The sequence below is a fragment of the Rhinatrema bivittatum genome, chromosome 4, assembly GCF_901001135.1.
Source record: "Rhinatrema bivittatum chromosome 4, aRhiBiv1.1, whole genome shotgun sequence".
Lineage (NCBI taxonomy): Eukaryota > Metazoa > Chordata > Amphibia > Gymnophiona > Rhinatrematidae > Rhinatrema > Rhinatrema bivittatum.
The window spans coordinates 370,561,794-370,583,733 of record NC_042618.1 but is presented as its reverse complement, the minus strand read 5'-3'; the positions used below and the strand labels follow the sequence as shown (position 1 = coordinate 370,583,733).

Here is a 21,940-nt window from a genome sequence, read left to right as displayed (position 1 = left end):
TATGCCCGCATGACGTCTCCTAGATCCTTCTCATTAAAAAATTAGATTAGCAAAGTTAGTCTTTCTGCAACTTCATAGGAAGACGATTCCAGGAAACCTGTTAAATTATCCAAATCATTTGGGGCAATTTGTCGTTGTTGATAATACCGACCTGGCAGAAAGTAAACTTTATCCAGGGGTGGGGATTGTTCAGAGGAAATTTCTAATACTTCACTGAAGTATCTTTTAACTGTTAAACACGGAATTTCCCCTATCACCCTGGGAAAGTTCAATATTCTTAAATTCAGATGCCTCATAGCGTTCTCAATGTTCTCAATTTTTCAATTAATGGCCCCACAATCTTGTATTAATGTCGACTGAACTTTTTTCACTTGTTGAATATCACTTTCAACATTGTGAAATTTTTCTGTCACTTCCTGTTTATATGACTCAGAGTTCTTATTTAATAGTTCCATTTGCATGGAAAGATAATTAATTTTGCTTGAGCAATCCTCCAAAGACTTTGTCATTGCTGATGTTAATGTCCAGATAGAATCTAGTGTTACTACCTCCAGTTTCTTAGATAAAAAAAATTCACCGGTACTAATAGGGGTCCCAGGAACAGATCTCTCACTTCCTCCTTCTGCAACCCATCCTTCCCGACTGTTCAACTCTCCTCCTCTGGTGCTTAACTCTCCGCTTTCCACGGAGGACTGTAGGAGCTCCTCCACCGACGTCACCCCCTCTGCCCAAATCTCACGGTTCACCACCTCCAGGTTACCACTTGGGCGGGGTGTCGAGGCTGCCCTCACAGCCGGAGGTAGACGCTCATCTGAGGGATGTTCCTTCCGAGGTCAGGTCAGTCTCCTTCCTGTGACCCAACAGCCAGACCTCCCAGACCCAAAATCGCCGGTTTTGACACACACTGCGCAATTGTTTTCTGCCTAGGAGGGAGCGTTGAAGTCAAGGGGTAACTTCTTGTCTTCCCTTTTCATTTCGGAGCCATTCTTGCTTTGGAAATTAACTTAGCAGAAATAGAAATGCCGGAGTGAGGGTGAAGTGTGTCTTAGCGAGTCGCCATCTTGCTCTTTTTTTAAAAAATAAAATCCTTTCTCCTCCCTAGTCTTTGTTTTTTCCGCGGCTCCCTGGCCGTCATGTCGTCTCGACATCGCAGCCGAGCCTCAAAGTTGATTAGCAAAAAGAGACCGGCTGTGGCACAGCCCTCCTTTAAATCCTGGAGCCGACGTAATCAAGGATGGCCGGGCGGCTGTCTCCGATGATGCCGGCCCCCCAGAACCATCTCCTAGAGGTGGGCAAAGGACGGTGACGTCATTGGCGCGTGCCGAGGTACCGACTTGCCTCGATGACGTCAACCGGCGTCGTCTGTGTTCGACCAGGCTTCCCTTCTTCGCCCACGGCCCCAGGTAAGCCATGGGCCCCTAGCATTTGTGTCAGGCCCACCCAATGTTTGGAGAAAGATGATAAGCAAAGACTTCTGTTTGATATTCACTGAAGACTTTGGATAATAACTGCTAATTGTTGGCAAGAGTACATATTGGCGCACAGTGGGGCAGATTTTTAAAAATTGCGCGAACGCGTACTTTTGTTTGCGCAGCAGGCGCGAACAAAAGTACGCTGGATTTTATAAGATACGCGCGTAGCCACGCGTATCTTATAAAATCCGGGGTCGGCACGCGCAAGGGGGTGCACATTTGTGCAACCTGCGCGTGCCGAGCCCAGCGCATGCTGCCTGTTCCCTCCAAGGCCGCTCCGATTTCGGAGCGGCCTCGGAGGGACGTAACTTTGCGCGTGTCAGCCGGCTGCCCCGCTCCGTGGTCCGGTCCCGGGGGCTGTTCCGGAGGCCACGGCCACGCCCCCAGAATGCCCCCGGGCCGAAACCACGCCCACGTCGCCGCTCCCGAAACGCCGCGCCCCGCCCCCTAAACGCTGCGTCATCCCGACACGCCCCCGACAGGAAGCCCTGGGACTTACGTGCGTCCCGGGGCTTTACGCGCGCCGGCGGCCTATGCAAAATAGGCGCGCCGGCGCGCTAGGGCCCTGCGCACGTAAATCCTTCTGGATTTACGCACGCGGGCCTTTGAAAATCCGCCCCGGTGGATCTGATAACATTTATGGAAGAGAGTGCTTGCATGGGACTAGGAAAACCAAAAGTGGACAAAATCATGGGTCTGGATGGGATGCATCCCGGGATATTAAGGGAGCTCAGAGACGGTCTGGTGGATCCACTGAAAGACTTGTTCAATATATCTTTTGGGACTGGGGAAAGACAGATATAGTCCCTCTTCATAAAACTGGGAACACAGAGGATGTTGGAAACTATAAGCTGTTTAGTCTTACCTTGTGTCAGGATCTAAAAGATAACACAATAGTTTTTAATTGATGTATTAATGAAAAAAGACAAAAGATAAAAAACAAAAACATGTGCTTCCCGACTTACAGCTTGCAGGGAAACAACCAAAGTAATCCAAAAGATGCGGGCTCCCTTATCAGGTAATGTGAAGAAAGAAACCCAATCCAGCTCACCATATTTCAGCTCAGCCTTGTTCAGACCCAGCAATGAAACACTCAAGAGACATTGTGCCAGCAGAGAACTCACTGCTGGCTAGCACTTAAAAATAGCCTGGAGAACAGGATGGGTTTACCTACAGCCAATGGAGCCTGACTGGGCATAGCCCAGCTCACAGTACCTGGGAAAGTAACAACACTACAGCTTCCCCAGTTCCTCACAGATAGAATACCTTTCTGGGGGTCAGCAGTTGAAAACCCCAACCACCTTAATTGGTAGTGAGAAAATTAATGGAGATTCTCCTAAAGGTTAGGCTAATGAACTACCTACAAACCAGTGTCATGATTGTGTCAAATGAACATGATTTGGTAACTACAGAATTAGATCAAGCTGGATGTGATTTAGTTGGATTTCAGCAAAACTCTTGATACGGTCCTGCATAGGAGGCTTGAGAATAAAATGAGAAGCCTGCTTCTTCGATCTTAACGTTGCCTTCTTCTTCAACAAATAGTGTGTTCACAAGTAAACTTTCTGCTTTCATCACTATTACACCTCCTGGTTTAGCCTTAATGTTGAAGCAAACAAATCCTTCATCATCCATTCACAATTTCCCTTTCAAACTCATAAAAAAATGCAAATTTAGGAGTTCTATCCCCATTTTACTACAATTATTAACAATAGCCTAAATTAGGTATTTTACCCACTAGTTTAAAAGCTGCCACAGTTTGTTCAATTCTAAAATAGCCACATCTAGACTCAACCATACCTGAAAATTACAGACCTATCTCTAATTTTTTCAGTCTCAAGAAAATCCTTGAGACAGTTAAACATGCACAATTCACAATCTTTTCAGTAAGAGTTTGGTCTTACACATAAGGCAACTAGGCTATCGAAAAGGACTCTGTGTTGATTTAGGAAATCAGTTTAAATCTGGATAAAGGTCTTGTTGTGTGTCTTTTTCTTGATATGGGTGCCACCTTTGACACAATTGACCATTAGCTCCTTCTTAATCACTTATTTGACATCAGAATTCATGATTCTTCTCTTCTTTGGGTCAAATCTTTTCTGGCACAGAGAACTTATCAAGTATTCTGGAATTCCTGAATCTCGCCCAGTCAACAACTAACTTGTACCTTAGGGCTCTTCCCTTTCTTCTACTCTCTTCAATTTGTTTCTCTCTCTACTTTCCACGCTGATAAAGTCTTGGGTTCAGTAGTTACATTTATGCTGATGATGATCAGGTTCTCTCTAGTTTCGATACAAAAAATGATGATTCCCTTACCATAGTCAATCAATGTCTTTCCGAGATAGCTACCTCGATTTAGTCTTTCAAACTTAAAGTTTGTTACACCGTTATTCATTGAACTTCATTGGCTTCCAGTTTCCTTCGGGATTCAATTCAAGACCGGCTGTTTAACTTTCAAAGCTTTCTGCTGGGGTACTCCACCATATTTATCCAATCTTCTTGTCCAATATCAGTCTACATGCACCTTACATTCTTTGCAACAAGAATTACTATTTCTCCCTTCACCAAAGATGATAAGACTTGAACACACCCAAGAAATGTTTCTTTTTTATTGGCTCCCAATCTCTGGAATTTTTTTCTTTTTAGGTTGCGCCTTGAGAAAGACTATCTTAAATTTAGGAAGTCTCTTAAAATCTTCCTCTTTACACAGGCCTTTCCAGATTAGTGTTTCCTGTTTGATCATAAATGTATTTAAGCTTTATTTTAATTACTATGTTTTATCAACCTTGAATTTATGTTCTTAAATATCATCAGTTTTCATGCATGTTGACTTATGTACCGTATTTTTTAGTTTTTTTTTATTCATGTTTCATTTTATTTCTTTTTTTGTTTTTGTAATTTTCCATTGATAGGAAGGCTGAACTAGCCATGACATATGGGTGACCTCATCTGGCGGCATTGAACAGGCTTTCCTAGTTAATAAAGCTTATAGCTCTACTGATCATGTGCAGGAATTCCCACACAAGCCTCATCATTTTTTTGTCTGAGCATAGCAAGGGCATGTAGTGTACTAAGTCTCAAAACCACTGGAGCACCACTCGCACTCAAAATATGTCAGCATACACAAAAAAGTGCAAGAATAGAATAAGTTCCTGGTGAAAGGTTTAGCTGTCACAAATAATGTTTTATTTCGGCAACTCCTTAGTTTAAATACAGTCTCTTACTTAGAGTCCCCCAACACGGTTCCGTGTTTCGCCTGCCCGGCTGCTTCGGGGGGGATTAGTTTTAACAGCGATCTGTCCTTTGACACAGATCGCTGTTAAAACTAATCCCCCCCGAAGCAGCCGGGCAGGCGAAACACGGGACCGTGTTGGGGGACTCTAAGTAAGAGACTGTATTTAAACTAAGGAGTTGCCAAAATAAAACATTATTTGTGACAGCTAAACCTTTCACCAGGAACTTATTCTATTCTTGCACTTTTTTGTGTATGCTGGTGTACTAAGTCTCTCTATGTTTTTTTCTCAAAATTCTTCAAATTTTTTCTTTACTTCAGTTATAACTCTTTTTCAGTTGCCTCACTGTCCCTGCAGCACCCACAACAGCACTTTTCAGTGTTACATATAAAAGAAGCAGGAAACATGCCTCCTCAAGATGACCAGCATGAAGAAGACCACACTGAACAGTATTAAAAACTGCATTTGTGGTAAGGTGATGTCCTTCACAAATGGGCTCAAAGTATGTACTGGAGCCTTGGTTTGGATCATACCTAGGCAAATTGCTTGCAGATGAATGTCCCTTCACACTCAACGTTCTACAGCCTATAAATTGGAGGAATTGCATAAGTCTCTTAGAAGTCGTAGTCTGACCTCCTCCCGCAGTGCAGTATCATCTGCCTTGCCAGGCAAAGGAGTTGCGCAGCTCCTCAAAAACTCCCTTTAGTAAAGCAGATTGAAGTCTTGGGGTCAAGTAGCACTGACCTCCCTGCATTGGGAAAGAAGCAGCATCACTTGCAGGGCCATTGGAGCAACGAGCACCAAAGAAGCATATATCTTCCAAACATAGTGCATGAGCACCATTGACACACTGTGCATCGAAGCACGCTGCATTGGCACCCTTGACACACATCCCATCAGCACCATTACCTTTCGATGCATCGATGCTGCTGTCACAAGGTGCATCTGCACTGTCGATGCATGGCCCATTGATCCATGGCACACGGACATACGGCCCTGGTGTGCCCTCAGTGCAAGAAATTCCAATTCCATTGACACATGTGTCATCAACACTCTTGCTCAGCACCAATTCAATCGATGCATTTGAAGCAAGGCCATGTGACACACTTAAAGCATGCTTCTTCAAAGATTTCCTAGCACTCGGCACCATCGAAACATAAGTCTCCTGCACCTCCAAAATTGAAAGCATCAGTTCTATTACTATTTGATGTAAGAAGCCCTGGAACATAGGCACCATACAGAATTACCAATATAACTTTATGCCAGTTGGCCAAGATCAGGTTCAGAGGGCGATACGTTGCCTCTGTCCCCTCCTATTACCAGATCCTTTACTTCATCAAGGCTTTGTGCAGAGGGTTTACGATTGGAAACACCAGACCCAATATATTCTCTTGAGCCACTTACCTCCAACAGGCCTCCTGTTCGAGAACAGGACCCCATTCTTGTCTCCAAAGAAGATGTTCCATCATCCACTCCAGGTTAGAGGACACGTCAGTCCAAATAGCAGATCTGGTGAAAATGTCTTTACCTCTTTGGCTAAGGAGAAAGAAGGCACTTTCATCCTCTCCTCTCTTGTATTGCTATGGCTATCCCACAGGATGGAGTCCCAGTTTCCCATATTAGGGTAAACACATCATCAGAACCCCTTCTGCAAGGTTCTTTATCATCTCGTGTGACTATAGTGGAGACAAGCTGTTCAGAGGTTGAAGTACAGGGAGACCTTCCTAATTCATCATTTTCATCATTGGGATCCTGGATTAGTGCTCCCATGTCCCTGGGTTTTGAAGAAGTTTTGACAGGAATACCTTCTGACCTGCTTCTGGAACCTCCGGAACATACCTCTCCTCCGGAAGACCTTACTTATTCAAAATTCGTAGAAAAATTGAGAAAAGCACTCTTGAATTAATGTACGTAAGGATAAAGACCTCCAGACAGAGGTCTTTGGACTCCTTCAAATGCTGGATACTCCATCAGAACTAACAGGTCTCACAATTCACAAAAGTTTGCATCACCTACAGGTGAAAATGTGGGAAAACTCTTGTCTCTTGTATTCTTATGGCAAGGAAGTTGGATCTCAAGAATAAAGTGCAGAAATCACCTGGTTTAGTTTAGTCCAGTTTCCTCATAATTCTGTCCAGAATCTGCCCAGAAAAGGCAAAAAACCTCCAATGATTTATTCAAATTTGCCTCTAGGGAAAGATTCTAGGCCATTTGACAACTTTAGAAAAAAAGTATTTCAGAGCTCAATGCTAACTGCTTGTACCTCTGCTCACCAGTTTTATATGGTGCATTATCTGCACGACTGCATTAAAAAAAACTAAAACCCTTCTTTCAATCGACCAAAAGCGAAATTATTATCCTCAGCCGCTGTTAGATGCAGATGAGTGCTTACAACATGTCCTTTGCTCAATCTGTTAATCAATTAACACCATATGGCATACCTCGACTGCCTCCATTGGAGCTTGACACAATGTCTGGTTAAAAGACAGCAGCATTCGTAATGATATTCATAAAAATTTGGTGGATGTACTGTCCAGCATGGGCTGATTTGATGATATCGCCAAAGCAGTGGAATGCAGGGGTCAGGAGCAGGCAGGTTGGGCAAGAGGTCTTCTCCCTGACCAGCCACCTTTCCTTCGGGTTGGGCCCTCCGGTGCTGACACCCAGCCTTATGATGGGCAATGCAGAGGATCAGGGACAGGGCACCAACAGGTACTGGCAGGCAGCAGGAAGCAAGAGACAGGAAGGTGCCCTGGACATCCTAAACACAAACAAGAAGTGCACTGGTAGACAGTGGGGATACACAGACAGACAAACACAGGGCTAGACAAAGCATGAAACAAAACAAATAGCACTAAGCAAACACATGGACATTGGACAAGAGGACCACTGGCAGCACAGCTAGAAATATGTGAGCAAAAAGGCCACCGGGATGCCTAACACAGGTCAAGAAGAAGGCTGGGAACACACAGGCAAGGCAGGCCTAAGACAGGACAAGGGCAAACTTGGAATACACTAGTAAGAAAGGCCTAAATTTAAAAAAAAAATAGGGATAAAAACCTTCTCCATGACTCAAACTGCTTTTACTGTTGGCAAGTCACTGCTGTCCCTCCATGTGCTGTAGGACGGGAACAAGAGATCCTCTTTCCCCCTAACCTTTTCCAGGCAGAAGGAAAAATAATCCTCCCACAGGCAGATCAGGAATCCACAGTCACCAATCACACACCCAACTCTCTCAAAATCTCTTTCTTGAACCAAGACCAACCCCTCCAGATTGGTTGGGTCCTGGATCAGAGATGCGTTTCTTTCCCCCTCCTCCCATGTATCTGGCTGTGAGGCCTGAAATGTGGGTGCTAGCAATCAGTGTAATCTCCTCCTCCTTCCTCCAAAATCTAAATCAAAATGCCACACTATCCTAGACACCCTCCTGCAGATATCACGCTCAGCATACTTGAAGGAGATTGGGAAAAGTATGCTCCCTTCTCACTCCCTACCTACCCAAAGCTTGAGCTAGGGACATCTAGTGGTGACCTGGGGAGGGTGGGATCTTTACAAAAATAAGAAAATTATTCTGCCTAATCTATGTGTTTGTATCAATTCTAAGCTTGCTTACAATAGTCTCCAAGTATATACTGAATTTCTCTCTCCAGGAGAAACCTTTTGTTGTTAAGCAATTATGGAGGCAATTTTCAAGCTGTCTGCTTTGGGAGAAAACCCGTGGATTCTTATTACTGGCCGACTTTGCACCAAGCTTAAAAGAGAGAGTGTACGCATGCTTTTTCTCTGATGTTTCTTGCAGATAGAAGGTACCTGCAGCCTCTTGCATCTCCTTTTAGTGAGTGTACTTTTTCTATGGACAATAATGCAGAAATGTTATTTTCCTCTCCTGACCTCAACACACTCCTGGGAACATCTCCCCTAATTGGCGCTCTCAGCACATGCATTGTGGAGCACCTTGCGAACTTTGCTGCCATATTCTGGGAGATCAGATAGCAGACAGGCAATTCAAAGAAGTAAATCACTATTTACCTGCATATGTGGCTTTGAAAATTTTCCTCTCCACATTATTGCCTATATTTTCACTCAGTTATTAATGTAAACATGTATCTTTTAGCAAAACAAAATTTACAAGAAAGAATATTCCATGGAAGTATGAAAATTCTGCACCCACAGAGGGGCAGAGAAACAGGCACCCTAACAATTATGCATTTTTTGATGTTCTCTAATAGGAGTCACTGATTTGTTAAACTAACAATTTCAGTTTTGAAGTATGCAGGTGAATTTCTAATGCCCATAGTTTATTTTAATTGGTTTTCCTCTTCTCAAGAAGAATGTATGTACTTGTCTTACAATCACAAATAGCAATCCCTTTCCACAAGATTGAAATATGCAGGGCACTCACCTCCATAAGGATGTTGTTTCTGCAGCTTCATTCCATATCTGTTGCAAAAGAAGAGAAAGGCACACATCTTACATTTCATTTATGTCTCCCTGCCAGAATAATACAGGATCACAGACTGTACTGGCACAGGAAAGGTTAGAGAACAAAACTGAAGGCAATCTCTTCCCCTGAGGTCGGAAGTTCAGCATAATTCCTCGGGCACCGGCACGTGGAATGTAGAAAGAGATAGAGGTTGAAGACCACATTGTAGAGATTCAGTGATCAGATTTTAGATTTAATACTTACCATTCCAAATCTAATCTCCAAGCGAGTAACAGTTCCGATACAGTTGGTAGGTCCCTGCCCTAGTGGGCTTACAATTTAAATTTATACCAGAGGCAATAGAGGGTGAAATGACTTGCCCAAGATCACAAAGAGTGGCAGTGGGAGAAGCAGGATTTGGACCCTGGTTCTCAGCCCCGCTGAGCTTACCCCCTAGGCTACTCCTCCATAGAGAAGGTAGAATATAGCTGCTTTCTGAAGGGGAAACGGGGGGCAGTATGAGGGAGGGGAGGTGGGTTCCATCTCACGATGGATTAGTGTGTAGGGAGTGAGTAAAAGGAGAGAACGGTTGAGAAGAGGGATGTCATTCAGAACTGCTACAGAAATATTAATGTTTTTGTTGTACTGGTCCCATTATTTGCCCTGCATAGGGATGGTAGCAATTTAATCTTGTGCCACAGATTGCTCTAAAGTAGCAGATTTCTACTGGCAACCTACACATGCCCACAGGACATACCATTGTTCTATCCATAGTCATACCGTGGGTTATGCTGAAATCCACTCTGGCTTCACTGAAGTCCGTGCATAACCCTCCAAGTGGTGCTCTAAATGGATGAGGTGCTCTAAATGGATGAGGTGCTCTAAATGGATGAGGTGCTCTGAAGAACATTATTTTCATTTGTCTGAAAATCTTTACTTTTAAGTCTAATGAACATGTCAACGCACAATTTTTTCACTCAACGCACAATAAAGCTCTGGAATTTGTTGCCAGAGGATGTGGTTAGTGCAGTTAGTGTAGCTGGGTTCAAAAAAGGTTTGGATAAGTTCTTGGAGAAGTCCATTAATGGCTATTAATCAAGTTTACTTAGGGAATAACCACTGCTATTAATTGCATCAGTAGCATGGGATCTTCTTAGTGTTTGGGTACTTGCCAGGTTCTTATGGCCTGGTTTGGCCTCTGTTGGAAACAGGATGCTGGGCTTGATGGACCCTTGGTTTGACCCAGCATGGCAATTTCTTATGTTCTTATGTTATTAACTATTAATTTGAGTTGTCAGATTTGTTTATATTTTTCAGCTTATTTAATTATTGAGTCTAGACTCCTATAACTACTGTTGCCAATGCTCCTAGTCAGCTCCTTCTTGCCTTAAATCTCATACTGAGCAGCTTGGAAGACATTCATGTCTCTGGGTCAGGTACATTCTGACATGCAGAGATTAAAGAGGGGAGCAGTGGTAGTGTCCCAGATCAGAAATGCAGATGACAGAGACCCTCTTAGAAATATAGGGGCAGTATAACAATGCAGATGCACTTCAGGGATAGTGACTACTAAGATGCAATAGGAGTGAGTAATCCTATGAGTTTCATGAGAAAGTCTATTGTCTCCTTCCTCCCATTCCTCCAATTGTTGTTTTCCTATTATGCTGAGCCAGATTATTTATTTATTCACTAGGGATGTACATTCATTTGAAACAAAAGTATAAAACATGCCAAATGACCCTGTTCAAACAAACCAAAAAATTAAAAATTGAATTAATTTTTCATTTTCAGGAAATAGTTCTTTTAGACTGTACTATTTCCCAAACACACACACAAAAAAAGTATAAAAACCCCGAAAATGAAAAACAAACAAAAAATCTCCAAAATATAATGAAACAAAACAAAGACCAAAGAAATTAGTGAGCACATCCCCAGTATCCACATTTGTACCCTGCAACAAATGAGTAATCAGTCTTACAATCACAAATTAAGACATCAAAACATCATAAAAAAGAAGTATGACAAACATAATCATAAAAACATTAAAATCACAATCACTCCTAGACAATCCCACATTTTTGTAGGATGAAGGATCCCTCTTTCTCAAAAGCTCATGTGAAATATGACCCTTCTAAAATTGTTACTTTTGAAAGTTAGGATTAGATATATCCTAAACCTCTCTATGGGTATTTTTTTCTGCAGTACTGGGCTATATTTTTCGTTATTTATCTATAACTTTAAGTGAATGTTTTCATACATTACCTCTAGAAGGTATATAACACTGAGTTCCTAGAAGGAAGAATTCCAGTTCTTTGCTTGTTCCAGCTGGACTTCATTGTGACTAGACTTCGTCCTTCCCATGCAGTCCTGCTGACGTTTCTTTCCAGCAGGGTTTACTGGTGCTTACCAGCCTGTAAGGGATCCTACTCATTTTGCCATGCAGAGAGGTAGCTCTTAGGTGCTGACACCTAGTTTCTCCTTTTTGGAGCCCTAGGAGGGAGCATGGACACAACTTTCAGAGTGAATTTCCTTGCTTGAACAGAAACTCCTCAGATTGATGAACTGTTTGTTCAAGTGAAAGTAATAATTGGGTTTTCTTTCGGAAATGTCTGAAGTGCTACTGTTTTGGGTGGACTACAGAAAGTTTGCAGCCAAAGTGTCTGCCCAGGACCCCATGACAGGGAGGAGGGTGACCCCCTCCTCTCGGCTCCCCTTGTGTCTCTTCCTGGCAGACTTGCTTTCTCCCCTTTATCCCAAAAGAGTTTCTGGGAAAGGGGTGGAGAGCCATGGATCTAGGGTCGCCACTTGCCTCTTCTGTGCCTGGGGGAAGAACAGCAGCAGGTTTCTGAAACGGCCGACCTGTGGTCATCTTGTAGTGTCTTCAAGTACTATTATCCCGGAGAATGCAGTTCTCTGCTGACCTGCCCAGATGTCCAAAGCGAATGTGGCACTGGTGACCTAGCCCTGGACAGAATGGTTGTTGGGTGGGGGAGGGGGAACATGCCAGTAAGCATGGATGCGTTTCCTGTCCCACAGTGCTGGGCGTGAAGCGTAGGACTCTGGGCCTTCTTTCCACATGGCCATAAAAGGGCTTAAGTCACTCACTCATGGCAAGTGCACTGTCACCAAAGAGAAAGCTGCTGGGGGGGGGGGGGGGGGAATGTGGCCATGCGGCCTGGTCCCCAGCCCTACAAGCTCTGGGGGGCCTGATGGAGAAGGCCAGAAGAAGCAGCTCTGTAAGGTCTGTTATGTGTGCTGCTGTAAAATAGAGAAGTGGGAACAGAGGGGCAAGAGCGAACCACGTGCTCTGTAGGGGCCAGGCCAATTAAAAAATGGGCCAACTGCAAAGCAGCCCCAGCTGAGAGATGTGACAAAAGACTAGTGGAGCATCTCATGTGGACGTGGCAGGGCTGCAAAGAGGGGAATTAGGGGTCCTGAGGCCCTGGTGGGGCTGCCCAAGCTCATTGCCTTACCTTTACAGTGTAGCTCCAACTGGCCCTCTGAAGGCCAGTGAGGCATAGGCTAGGGCAAACAAGGAAAGCTACTTTGCTGCTTGGGAGCCCAGGAAAGGGCCTTTCCCTCTGTCATTTCCCTGGGAGCAGGGACAGGCGCTGCATAATCCTCAATGGGCAAGTTATGCCACAGGTTCAGCACCTTGAGTTGGGCCCTACTTTATGGACCGTTCAGATGGAGGGGCCTCCTTTTTATTAAGTTGCAGTATGTAACTTTTCAGTTTTTATGTTTTGTGATACTTTTATGATATAATGATTTGTTTTGTTTGATATGATTTATGCGATTTTTGCTGTACACCACTTTGGACACCTCTATTTAGAAGTTGAAAAAAAGAGTTAATACAAAATTGTATATAAATAAATAAACAAGCTGGTTGAGGAAAGGTGGGAGAACAGGGGTGGACCTTTCTGAATGGGCCACACCCAAAACCCCCTGGACTTAGGAAAAGGCTCAGTAAAGCATGATGCAGGAGGTGGGGGGAAGGGGTGACCCAAGAAGCTGGTGTGTCATCGCCCTCCCAGTGCGCCAAGGTGGAGTCTACCACCCACCCTCAGGCTCGTGACCCTGCTAATGCACCCAAGAAGCAAGCAAGTTGCCCCCAAAAGGGGAAACTGGCAGCACCTGATGGTCAGAAGACCGGACCCCAGGTGAAACCCTGCAAAAATGATAATGCATGTGCAAAGAGGAAAAAGGGGAAGGGCCTGGTTATAAAAGGGGAAAAGGGAGAAAAAAAGAAGGATAAGAGTTCTGCCACGCCCGCAGTATGGTCCTCTGACTCATGTGAAACTTCATCTTCTGTGTCTTCTTACAAATCCAGAGTCAGACATGGAGCCTGAATAAATGGAACCATCGAGGGTTCCTTTCCTGAATAACCTTACTAATCTTTCCTCGCTCCACGAGGAAAAAGATTACGTAATGTCCCCCTTGACCACTTACCTTGCGGGGCATTCCTGGGTCTGGGACCGACCTAATGGAAACCCCTCCAGGGCAGACTCCGTCGGTCCTCACGTTCTTGGCGCCTGGCGCCTCCACCTGGGGAGGAAGGTGTTAGTGGGTGGGATTTCCCTCCCTTCACCCCAGGAAAACAAATAGGACTGTGAACAAGGCTGGCAGTATGTACAATATGTAGAGGTTTATTAGACTATATACACTTCTACATGACGACGTACAATCGCTAACAGGATATCAAACAACAAATATTTACTGGTTATTAGGCATTGCAGCTATATACATTTGTACAAGACAGCACGAACATTTAATATTTGGCTATTTGGGGCTGTTGATCCTCACAGTATACCACCATATAGAATAGGAGGGACCTCTTGTGTTCCCACTTAATCAAGTATTATTATTATCCTTCCCCTTTTATCCCAAGTCTCACCCATGTGAAAAGATGCAATTGGGCCAGTGGCATTGCTGGTCGGGGGAGGGGGCGGGAGGGTCTGACCGGTCTATATGCTTCTATCTCCTCTGCTCTACTTCCACTCTGCTGAAAGGTCCTGGGTGGGGGGCCCAACTCTGCCACCTGGTCCTCCACTGGGGTCCACACCCTCCTGGGGGACCCAACTCCATCTCCAGATCTGCCGCCGACCATAGTCTTTTCTTCACTTGGGTTTACAGGTCCACTAGGCTCATGGTTTGCTTATTGCTCAGTGAGTTACACTCTTAGCAAACTTAGCTTTCAGCGATCCCAGCTCAGCTAAACTCTTGGCCAGTTATTTGCCGTTACCCAGCCTGGAGGGATCACCTTCTCTTAGCTCTGAAAAGAAAGGGCTGGAAAGAGAATATATATAAGCCCTTCCATCCTGCCTAGCCTTCCTTTCTTCTGCTCTGAGAACCAAGGGCTCTCACTCCCCTTGTTAGTCAGGATGAGAATCTATTTGTTTGACAGGACTGGTTTTTTCAGTACATTTCTCTCACAAATCCCTCCCTCAGTCAGAATTCTGCAATTTAAGACTTTTTCAGTCAAAGTTTTATAACTTAGGATTTTGCCATCCTTTCTTTTTTAAAAATGATGTTTCACTTTAAGTTTACACCAGTGGTAAAGGGGACCCTGACATGCAAATCCCCTACCTGAGTCTCTGACATCTTTTCAATGGTCTTTTAAGCACCTTCACAGTAAGAGGTCTGGCAGCCTTTTCAGTCTGGCTCTGGCTTTCCTGGGCTGGCGGCTCATGTTACATAGCTGCATTGCTCTTTTTTTTCTGCTGCAGTTCAGGTAAATGATAGTGTGCTCTTACTTCCCCTCCTTTGGAGGGAGGTTTCAATTAGAAAGCAGGAATATATTGCTGTATATGTTGCTGGAAGGCTGACAGAAGATGCTAAGGATAAGAAGGGCAAGAAGGAGAGGGATGGAAAGCAAAAAAAAAAAAAGTTTTCCCAAAATATCATAAATGAGGTAAGGGTGTTTCTCAGGCTTGCCAGTCTGGTAGGGGAGAGCATGACCCAATGCAGAATGGTGGCCTGCTCAATTATGCAGACCCCATACTGTGTGCATAGGGACTATGGCGTTTGGTTATGGCTAAATGATGATGAAACATTCAAGAAGAAACCCGAGAACAGCATCCTCTCCGTTTTCCACTCCCCTGGAGATTCCCTTACCCCACCAACAAATGCCCCTCTGGTAGACCACCTCCTATCTTTAAGTCCTGCCTCTCACCTAAAGAGCAAAAGAGTGCTCCTCCACAGGTGCAAAGGGGTATCTCAGGCCATTCAGTGCCATTTTAAATGGCCGCAGGGCAGAAGTGACAGTGCATCACTCCTGTGCAAGAGGGGGCTGTGGAGGTGGTCAGGAGGCCTGGAAGGGGTAAGTAGTGGGAAGGAACAGGGTTTAGAGAGACAGGGGACAGGCTATCAGGGGGGACATCTCTGGGGGGGGGGGTAGAGGGATCTCCAGGTGGCATGAGTATGTGCCATAGGGGGTGGAAATAAGGGAACTGCTTGAAGGGGCAGGCAGTGCGGGGATCCTGATGGTGATGAGATCTGATTTTGGGGGAGGGGAGGGCTAGTAATTTTGCTGGCCACAAGAATGGGCATTATAGGTATAAATACGAGAATTACTAGGGTTTAATGTTCCCTCTAATTTTTTTGGGCTGTTTTGTAAAAAATGTTCTCCTGTGCAATGTAGTGTACAAATCTCTGCACAGTTTTCTTTAAAACATCATTCTAATTTCCTTTTCTGTTGTGTGCTACGTTTTCCTGTGTGCGCTTGTTTCACAACCTGCGTTCGCATGCACACGCACACAGCTTGTAAGGAATATAACTAGGGTTTAATACCTTTTAGTAAATCCCACACTTGACTCAGGATACTAATGTTCATTTCAATATGTTTTGACGTGCTTTAGTAAATAGGGCTCTTAAGTCTTGACTAAATTTAGTTGCTCACAGATCAGTAAGTACATCACAGCTGCACACCTCTGGCTCTGCAGATTCCCTGAGCAGTGACAACATGTCACTTCCCATTGTTGTAAAGGGAGGATTCACAAAATTTGTGAGGTTGATGATACAACTAAAAATCAAATAATGTCGGGGAAGGAAAAGGATGCCTGCGTCTAAGCAAGTGTTATGAAACTGTAACAATGTGAAATTTAAATCTGAGCAGGATATAGAAGGGACACAAGCTGGAGGGTTTCAAACAAAGAAGCAAAACTAATTTCAATGTAAACAGGATCTCATGTTAGATATGGAGGTCCACATTCAAAAGCCTGGTGAACGGCAAAAGTTACCCAGATAAATCTATCCAGCTAACTTTAGCCGGATAATCAAGGCCATTCATGTGGGTAAGAGTGCTGTTGAGTATCGCCACTGTCCCGTACTAAAGACAGTCTTCTCAGATGCCGAATGTGTGAAGTCATACAGAGTAGGAGTGTATAGTGTTCCTGGGCACTTTGGCTTATGTTCTTTTGTCTTCCATTCTGGGAAGGGGGATGAAGCTCAGGGTTGGAGCCCTCAGGCCTTCCGTGAGGAAGGAGGATTTTCTTGGGGGGTCTAAGGAGGATCCTGAGATTGAGGGAACCACAAGAGCTGAAGAATAGTGAAAGGGGGGGAGTTAAGCCCCAACTTTCTTGCATTTGACTGAAGATTTGCCTTAAGGTCTGCGGAGTGGATTTCTGGTTGGGGGGTCACAGTAAGGTCTGAGAGACTGGGAGATGTAATTTTAGAGTTGCTGCTTGGAAGGAGTCAGCAGAAATGAATCTGTTCAGGAGAATGTTCCAGTTCATGTTATAGGAGTACAGGAGATCTGCACACCTGAAAGCAGGAACCAAAACAAGAAGAACCCAGGAAGAATCCCATCTCCAGAGAGTACCTCAGAGCGAATGGACAGAGGAGGAAGAAAACCCTTAATCTGTGAAGATGTGCAGTGTAGTTTTCGGACTGTGTACTGTCCTTTGCATTTCTGTATGAAGGCGCTATTCTTCATTGTGCACGCTACTGATTTTATTCATCTCCATCTTTATTCCTCTAAAAGGATTCTTTTTTTTAACACCATCAGACTGTATGGCCATGTGTTATTTTTGGAAGGTATCAGAAAAGCTCCTAAGAACCTTGAAAGACTTTAAGTCGCCTTCCCCTCCCAATCAGGAAATAACCTGATTGCATGGGTCAAAATGAGGTCCCAGCAGCCCTGATTTGTCCATATATGTGCCTAGCACAGCAAACATTTAGGGGCATCAGGATGGTTCAACAGAGAACAGACCTCTGCTACCCTGTAACAGCCCCTTATCGGAGATGAAGGGATAAAAGCACCAAAAGTGCATAGGGGCGGAAAAAATCCTAAATCCATCCCAGAGCCCTAGCACTCCCACATGAATTCCTGTGCCTTATGAGGAGATGGAGCAGGGTCTATACACTTGGATAAGGTTATCCAGGTAACTTTAGAACAGGCATTTGGATGGGCCAGACTTGTCCAGCTAAGTTTAGACAGACAGCGCTGAATGTCAGCACTGTCCGGCTAAAGCATGCATCCTGGGAATATCTCCAAATGCACCTCATTTTGTACAGGTAAATTCTGTACAGGCAATGGTTTGTTTGCACAAAATGTACCCATTCAGGTGGGGATAGTTTCAACCCCACAGATTGGTCCGGCCATCTCACAGTTAGCCAAACAAATCTTTTAAATATTAACCTCATAATATTTAGAGGGGGCAGACATGGCTATGGAGGGTCACATGGCCCCCAGCTGCTTGCTTAAAAGACCAAGTCCCAACAATGGCCACAGGTAGGAGAAGGGTGTTCATTTGTTCCCTCTCCATCCCTCTTCACCCGTATTTAAATGACTTAAGAGGCCAATATTCAGCCAGCCATGTACGGATAAAGTTAACCGGGCAATTATCTAGATATTCAGCCCGAATCCACACTGACTGACTAACCAGTCTAAAATTGTGCAGGTAAAATAGGCCTGCTTATTAGTCTGCACAGAGGTAACGTTTGTCCAGCCAGCGCTAAATCTCAGAGATAGTCGGACAAAGTAAAGCCGTGCCCCGGAATCGCACTCAGAGCCGCTTCTTTTTGTCTGCGAACATTTTATACAAGCATGGAGAAAATTTAGCCAGTGAGTTGGGGGTGGAGGGACGGAATTTTAGACCTTTAAGATTTAGCTGCCTTAACACCAAACGTTAAGCCGGACAAACCTTTTCGATATGAATCTCGAATTTATTTATTTTTTTAACGACTTCCATTCTAATTGCTTTCGGTTTTGCACCCGCCACAGTCATCAGGGTTGGATTTTCATCCCATTCTTTTAATGTAATTTAATTGCTTCTGACTTACTTTGTCTACCTGAGCCGCAACAAGCAGATCCTTGGCATCCAGGTATGAAAAGACGCAGACCAGGCAATCTAGGGTCAGCTCGGGCAAGCTGGCGCTGCATTCATTCTCCATCCGTTCTGTTAACTCCAACACTTAATGCAGGAATGCAAACAGGCTTTGATCCGTGCTGCTGGAGAGGGAGAAGACCCCGATCTCAGTTCTTCTCAGCTCACGACAGCACCAGTTTATTTGCTCTGCAGCTTATTTCCTGGTACAGCATCCCCTTACAGTGCTCGAGAAAGGTCAAAACAAGCTGCGGGGCCGTTTGCATTTTTTTTTAAATTTTGACTTACTGTAGGTGAGTAACATTTCTAAGTGATACAATGAAGCAATAAACAATCAAATAACTGCAACAATAAAACGATGTTATAATCATTTCTCTCTCTATCTGAGGTGGATGAATGGGAAATTATCCAGGTAACTTTAGCGAAATAACTTTATTTCGATGTTCAGCAGAACTATAAAAAGATGTTTGTTTCTATCTCTTGTTCAGTATTTATGTCACTGTTGTAATAGTAGTTTCTGAATATTGTAATAGTAGTTTCTGAATATTGCCCTCATATTTTCAGAAACTACTATTACAATATTCAGAAACTAGTATATATATATATATATATATATATATATATATATATATATATATGAAAGAAACTATTTTTCTTTATATAATCTAACTAGATAAACGACGCTTGACCGACGTGCCGCAAATGCGCAGTAGAGAGCAGCTCTACTGCGCATGTGCGGGAGAGGTGAGAGACAGGGCCGCAGCGGTGGCGGCGAAGACGGGCAGCAGCAGTGAGGGAGGAGAGAGAGAGGGAGGGACTGACTGAGAGAGAGGGAGGGACTGAGTGAGAGGGGAGGAGAGAGAGGGAGTGGGACTGAGTGAGAGGGAGGGAGGGAGTGGGACTGAGTGAGAGGGAGGAGGGGGGACTGAGTGAGGGGGGGAGGGAGTGAGTGGGACTGAGTGAGGGGGGAGGGAGGGAGTGGGACTGAGAGAGAGGGAGGGAGGGAGTGGGACTGAGGGAGAGGAGGGAGGGAGTGGGACTGAGTGAGAGTGAGTGGGACTGAGTGTGAGTGAGAGGGAGGGAGAGAGGGGGGAGGGAGTGAGTGAGACTGAGTGGGAGGGAGGGACTGAGTGAGAGGAGAGGGAGGGTGGGGAGGAGTGGGTGAGTGTGAGGGAGGGAGGTAGGGGGTGGTGAAGAGTGAGGGGAGAGAGAATGAGGGGGAGGTGAGAGACAGAGGGATGTAGCCCGTTTTAATGGGCTTAACGGCTTGTATATATATGAAAGAAACTACTATTATTTCTTTATATAATCATAAAATCATATATATATATTTATATAATTCACTGGATATTCAGTGGAACATATCTGTATATTCTGTATATTTCTCCTCTTAAGGTTAACCAGCTAAGTTTTTTTCCAACCAGACATTTCTGGCTAATTTTTGCTGGGTAGAGCTGAATATAAGCCCTTCACCAGCTAAAATTTAACCACTTCCCTGGAATACTTACATCACTGTCTCATTTTATCTGGCCAAATCAGAACAATGCATTGCAGTATGAAACTGAATTTATGTGGACTCCAGAGTAATTCACATAATCATTTACTCAGAAAAAGGGTGGCAAATGCATGGCAGCCTCCTGGGGGAGGGACTGGGATAAAACTTTTAACACAATGCAAGAAAGCATGAGAACCGGTGGATCTTTGGCTATGGGGCATTCAGGGTAGATGCAGACTGTTAGAAAACAGACTGTACTGATAAGAATATATGTTTTTATGGGACTGCACTCTTGTGATACCACTACTATTACTACTACTACTACTAAATGTTTTTATAGTGCTGCTTGATGTATGCAGTATTGCATAAAAGCATATGAAACCAGTCCCTTCTTGGTAGAGTTGACAGTCTAATCAAGATAAACATACAGGACAAGAGATTTTCATTTAATAAGTCAATGGTTTTAAAAATTGAGGCTGTAAGCGGGACAATCGGGGGGGGGGGTGTTAAGATGTATTTATTTAAATATTTATTATCCATTTATAATAATAAAATCATGGTAAGCGGATAACATAATCAACATAAACAATATAAAAAAACTGAAATAAAACAAAAACTTAAAATCATATACACCACATAATGACAACATTCTTGTTCAATTAAAGGCTTCTCTAAATAATAAGGTATTTGTAGCATCTTTCTAAAAATGTTCAGGTAATGAAGAGAATACAATTTGTCTGATAAATCATTCCAAAGTTTTGGCCCTATTACTGATAATGCTTGGTTTCTTGTCTCTTGTAATTGGGCTTCCCTTACTATCAGGAACTCCAAAAGATGTGAATTAGACCTGGATTGTCCACTGTTGGAAACAGGATACTGGGCTTGATGGACCTTTTGTCTGACCCAGTATAGCAAGCGTTTTGTACAACGAGTATGAAATTTGTGAGCAGTAGTGTCAGTCATCAAAGATTCTACTGTCTGTCCACGCATCTTTCATATATTTTCATAATTCAATCATCATTTAGAAACATCTGTTTAAAGTGAAAAGCATCACTCACATTTACTTACCTCAGGCTTAAGAACATAAGATGTGCCAAGCTGAGTAAAACCAAAAGCCTAATTAAGTCAAGTATTATATCTCCAACAATAGACAATCTGGCTCACAATTACCCAGCAGAACTCAAAGATAAGATCCATTCTTTGTTGCTTGAATCAGAAATGTCTGAATACCATATTGCAATCTGATTTTCCAAGAAGGAGGCAAATAGGGATTTATCCAGATAGATCAAAGCCTTTATAATTGGCTAGGCTAACCAGATAAATTAAGTCATCTAAATTTCACTAGGTAGCTAAATTCAGCTGCTCCATTTCTGTGTGGGTCAAAGGGTGAGGAGAAAGCTAGGAAGCCAGCAATGGTTTTGGTGCTAGCTATCTAACGGGCCGATTCAGTAAAAACGCGGGAGAGCGGATGAACGCCCGCTCTCCCGGCGCGCGCACCGGCCAGTTGCTGGTGCACGCGATTCAGTATGTAAATTAGGTGGTGCAGTAGAAACGGGCAAAAGGAGGCGCTAGGGATACTAGCGCATCCCTAGTGCCTCCTTTTGACCCGGAGCGGCGGCTGTCAGCGGGTTTGACAGCCGCCGCTCAATTTTGCCGGCGTCGGTTCTCGAGCCCGCTGACAGCCACGGATTCAGAAACTGGACGCCGGCAAAATTGAGCATCCAGTTTTCGGCCCGACAGCCGCCGGCCCAGTTTAAATTTTTTTTTTTTTTTACTTTTTACACCCTTCGGGACCTCCGACAATATCGCTATGATATTAAGTCGGAGGCTGCACAGAAAAGCAGTTTTTACTGCTTTTCTGTGCACTTTCCCGGTGCCGGCAGAAACTAGCGCCTACCTTTGGGTAGGCGCTAATTTCTTAGAGTAAAATGTGCGGCTTGGCTGCACATTTTACTTACTGTATCCCGCGCGCATACCTAATAGGGCCATCA

The 21,940-nt window shown here is 44.1% G+C and overlaps 1 protein-coding gene across 3 annotated transcripts in view; it reads right to left on the bottom strand.

Moving 5' to 3' along the window:
- FBXW12 (F-box and WD repeat domain containing 12) overlaps positions 1-18,661 on the bottom strand; it is a 73,786-nt gene extending 55,125 nt beyond the window's left edge. For 2 of the 3 annotated variants that reach the window (XM_029600835.1, XM_029600838.1), the window contains exons 1-2: positions 18,411-18,661; positions 9,108-9,145 (exon numbers count right to left, since the gene is read on the bottom strand). In XM_029600835.1, coding sequence (XP_029456695.1) covers positions 9,108-9,145; positions 18,411-18,521 — 149 coding nt within the window. In that variant the 5' untranslated portion in view covers positions 18,522-18,661. The remainder of the gene's footprint in view (positions 1-9,107; positions 9,146-18,410) is intronic. The other variant, XM_029600836.1, reaches the window with a different exon arrangement.
- Positions 18,662-21,940: the final 3,279 nt, after the last annotated feature.